The sequence below is a fragment of the Bidens hawaiensis genome, unplaced genomic scaffold (genome assembly GCF_021521415.1).
Source record: "Bidens hawaiensis isolate Kalapana, Puna unplaced genomic scaffold, B.hawaiensis_p1.1 tig00014538_1, whole genome shotgun sequence".
NCBI lineage: Eukaryota > Viridiplantae > Streptophyta > Magnoliopsida > Asterales > Asteraceae > Bidens > Bidens hawaiensis.
Window position 1 is genome coordinate 303046 of NW_027492268.1, and position 4826 is coordinate 307871.

Consider the following 4826-nt stretch of genomic DNA (forward strand, 5'->3'; position numbering starts at 1 on the left):
GATTGAGAGGGTATTTATAGCCGAAGAGTGAGGGAATGTGATTGGGCCAGCTGTCCCATTCTAGAAGATGCTCCCGTAACCACCTGGACACATGCCCTCATATGATAGGTTGAGCGATACGTTGCATGTGCATGAGCATAACAACCTGGACACATGTCGCTCTGTAATAGGACGAGTTATCACCCTGGCCATGTGCACGGTTATAACAACCTGGCCAGGTGTCATTCATTCATTGGTTGATGGGTGACGTATTCTCTAAGTAATAGCATTGGTGGCTCTTCTAGAAAGCAATTGGTTAATTACAGCTGTCTTGTTGGCATTGCCTCATGGTCATTTTGGCTGGTGAATGTACTATCACGCGGATGACGTTTGTGGGTGCTTGGATGTTCCCGCGTACGATATAAGGATGTTCTTCCTTTACAAAGTTATGTGGGTGATCCATATGCCCCGCGGGTGTCTTATGAGGATTGTTCCTCTGACCCGCGTGTATCATTTAAGGGTATTTGGGTTTTTTGATACCCTACCTCTATACTGTGCTTATCACTATTTGATTGTAATTAAAATTCCTGAACTTATAATAGTCACCATAGTAGATTAACTCCGACAAACCAACATACGTTTAGCAGAACATTCACTATAGTACTCTAAACAAGTAAAGAACCTAAACTTATGATAAGATCATCAAGACTTGTTATACCATTCATCTTTTTTAACACAAAGCATATCAGATCCAAATACAAAATTACAAGCTTTTATATATCTTGTATGAAAGGTTTTTTCTTAAAGTAACCTTTTTTATTTAATTTTTTAACAATCAACAAAGCCCATGTGCCCAGGTATATCTATTGAGAAAAGGTCACCAACACATGACTCGCCACCAATTTTAAGGGAAACTCATTGCCTAAAGGCCCATTGTTGTAAAACCTGTGACTCACGTACAACCTTTTGACACGAACGAGACTTGAGCAATTCTTTTAAAATACAAAAACTAAATTAATATTCTGGATTATTTTCAGAAACAAAATTGATATAGTCAAAAGTAATAGTTTGTAAAATATCTTACAAAAGAAAGAAAGATCTAAACGATTATTATTCTTTTGAATTATTAATAAAATGAAACACATGTATATATATCTGTGTGTGTAAATCAATCAAGGCGTCGGTTGATAAATTTCGTGAAATTGCCTTTCTGGTCCGAGATCTTTCTCTCTCTCTCTCTCATACGCGTAATCTCCAATTATTATTGATCCCGATCCAGATTCATTTCAATTCAATTTTATGTAAGCTCACATTTCAATTCAATTCCAATTATTAGGAGAATTGTGTAATTTGCTTAGATCTGGATTAATATTAGTCTCTGATCGAACCCAATTTGATTCAACGGAATGCTTAATTTGATCTAGATCTGGTTGGTTGGTTAGTTTTGCTTCAGGATTTAGGCTTCATTTGCGATTTCATGATTTGGCTTAGTTAGCATTTGGTTACACTTCTGATCTGATAACAGTTGGTTTTACTTCATCATTTCATTATACCTTAGTTAGGGGTGTGCAACCCGAAACCCAAACAGTGTTATTGATCAGTTTATTCTTATTCAACTGTGTGCTTTCAGGAAATTAGCATATCATATATCTGTAGAATATTATTTGGATTTCTCAAATATGATATCGTGTTTGCCAGTTATGTGTTTCTTATGCTGTTGAATTTCGGTTAGTTGGCATTTTGTTCAATTCACAATCTGATAATAGTTAGGTTGTGTTTAAGTTCTCAATACATATGTTTGATTAGTTGATTATTATAAACTCGCTTCTTTAGCTTATCTTTTTCTTGGGTAAATGCAATAACTTGTGGATCAGTGATATATTAGCTTGTGAATTTGAGCGTGGATTTTTATATATGATGTGGATTTTTAATGGATTTGTCGAACATGCTAGCTATACGGTTTTACATATATGTTCTTTTTATATATGATGTGGATTTTTAATTAGATTTTGATTTGCTTACCTTGTGACAGCTCAATGGCTACTTATGTGCCAAAGAACATCCTTATCACTGGAGCTGCTGGCTTCATTGCCTCTCATGTTGCTAACCGGTTGATCAGAAACTATCCTGATTACAAGATTGTTGTGCTTGACAAGCTTGACTATTGTTCCAATCTTAAAAATCTCAACCCGTCCAGATCGTCTCCCAATTTCAACTTTGTTAAGGGTGACATCGGGAGCGCTGACCTGGTCAACTACCTTCTGATCACCGAGTCAATCGACACCATAATGCACTTTGCTGCACAAACGCATGTCGATAACTCATTCGGCAACAGTTTTGAGTTCACAAAGAATAATATCTATGGAACCCATGTGCTTCTCGAAGCCTGCAAAGTCACGGGCCAGATCAGACGGTTCATCCATGTCAGCACGGACGAGGTGTATGGTGAAACAGAGGAGGATGCGGTCGTTGGTAACCATGAAGCCTCACAACTTCTTCCAACCAACCCGTATTCCGCCACAAAAGCCGGTGCAGAAATGCTGGTTATGGCTTACGGTCGGTCATACGGGTTGCCTGTGATTACAACCAGAGGAAACAACGTTTATGGTCCGAACCAGTTTCCAGAAAAGCTTATCCCAAAGTTCATTCTTTTGGCTATGAGAGGTCAACCGCTTCCGATTCATGGTGATGGTTCTAATGTAAGGAGTTACCTTTATTGTGAAGACGTTGCGGAGGCGTTTGAGGTTATTCTTCACAAAGGCGAAGTTGGTCACGTTTATAATATTGGGACCAAAAAAGAAAGACGAGTGATCGATGTTGCGAAAGATATGTGCAAGCTTTTTGACCTTGATGCTGATTCAAGCATCAAGTTTGTTGAAAACCGACCGTTTAACGATCAGAGGTATTTCTTAGATGATGAGAAGTTGAAGTGTTTGGGTTGGTCCGAAAGGACAATATGGGAAGAGGGTTTGAAAAAGACAATCGAGTGGTACAAGAGTAACCCTAACTGGTGGGGCGATGTGTCGGGTGCACTTTTACCTCACCCAAGAATGTTAATGATGCCAGGTGGCGTTGATAGAAACGGGCCGGAAAATGCTGAGTTTGATTCTGCTGACGTGGCGATCAACACTTCTCAGATCGGAGTCCAGATTCCTAGCTCGAAAACGACTGGCGGTTCGGTTAAGAAACCGGATTTAAAATTTCTCATTTATGGGAAAACCGGGTGGATCGGTGGGTTACTCGGGAAGTTATGTGAAAAGCAACAAATTCAATACGAGTATGGAAGAGGTCGGTTGGAAGACCGTTCACAACTTTTGGTTGACATTCAAACGATCAAACCGACTCATGTATTTAACGCTGCGGGTGTGACGGGTAGACCGAATGTTGACTGGTGTGAATCTCACAAGACGGAAACCATTCGGACCAATGTGTCGGGTACGCTTAATCTTGCAGATGTGTGTAGAGAACATGGACTCTTGATGATCAATTTTGCTACTGGATGCATCTTCGAGTATGATGATAAACATCCGGAAGGTTCTGGAATCGGGTTTAAGGAAGAAGACACGCCCAATTTCATCGGATCGTTTTATTCGAAAACCAAAGCTATGGTAATTACTAATCACTATTATTATTATTTTTTAAAATATTACTTTATATTTTATATGTTTAAACAAACTAAACCGAGTTGAGGCAAAGCTCACATTAATTATGAAAATTACAAATGGTGTTTTTTAGTTGTAGGGACAAAGTTGTCATTTTAAAAAATGTTAACGGAAAGTCTAGATTTCGTTAGTTAAAGGGCGTAATTGTCCATTTTAAAATAAAGGATGTTTTCTAATTATTGAAGTTAAACGACACAAACTGTAATTTACTCTTTTCTTATTTTGTTTTGTTAAATGTATTAATGTAATAAATATTAAACATTCAGGTGGAAGAGCTTTTGAAAGAATATGACAACGTGTGCACCCTTCGGGTCCGAATGCCCATATCATCCGATCTCAACAACCCGTGCAATTTCATCACGAAAATCGCTCGTTACGATAAAGTCGTAAACATACCAAACAGCATGACAATACTAGACGAGCTGTTACCGATCTCGATCGAGATGGCAAAACGAAACCTCAAGGGAATCTGGAACTTCACAAATCCCGGGGTCGTGAGTCACAACGAGATCCTTGAAATGTACAAGAAGTACATAAATCCGGAGTTCAAGTGGGTTAATTTCACATTGGAAGAACAAGCTAAGGTTATTGTGGCCCCACGAAGCAATAACGAGTTGGATGCGTCAAAGTTGAAGAAAGAGTTCCCGGAGTTGCTATCGATCAAGGAGTCGTTGATCAAGTATGTTTTCGAGCCTAACAAAAAGCATTAATAATAATAATCATATGGTGATGATGATTCTTTGTAGAAGTGAAGATACAGTTGTGTTGGGTTATTTCTTGTATGGTTTGGAATATACATTTGTATTGTTTTAAAGTGACATTTGGTCTAGTGTTTGTTTCCTTGAAACATCAAAGAGAGAGAGAGAGAGAGAGAGAGAGAGAGATTATAGGGTGGTTATTCTCTAGGGGTATTTTATAGGCATGTACTATTGGATTTTCTTATGTTATTTTTGTTGGCTATAATTGTTGTGTGAAATTGAAATCTTGATGTTACATAATTTGAGGTGGGACAGGCCACGTGACTGGTGTGACCAGCTAACATGGGCCATTTACAGGCAGGCTTTAACGCGGTTGACAGGGGATCAAGAACCACATGATCATCCATGGCTGGCAAGTGCTTTTTGTTTTCAGAAACTGGTAGGAGGACTTTGTACAACTTATTGTTACTGTCGAGTAATGGTTCGG

General features: G+C 38.6%; 1 protein-coding gene across 1 annotated transcript; it reads left to right on the top strand.

Moving 5' to 3' along the window:
- The first annotated feature begins 1142 nt into the window (after window positions 1-1142).
- LOC143546976 (trifunctional UDP-glucose 4,6-dehydratase/UDP-4-keto-6-deoxy-D-glucose 3,5-epimerase/UDP-4-keto-L-rhamnose-reductase RHM1-like) lies at window positions 1143-4621 on the top strand. The gene is made up of 3 exons (XM_077038510.1): window positions 1143-1280; window positions 2012-3587; window positions 3908-4621. The coding sequence occupies exons 2-3, from the start codon at window positions 2016-2018 to the stop codon at window positions 4349-4351; spliced, it is 2016 nt and encodes a 671-aa protein (XP_076894625.1). The 5' UTR covers window positions 1143-1280; window positions 2012-2015; the 3' UTR covers window positions 4352-4621.
- Window positions 4622-4826: the final 205 nt, after the last annotated feature.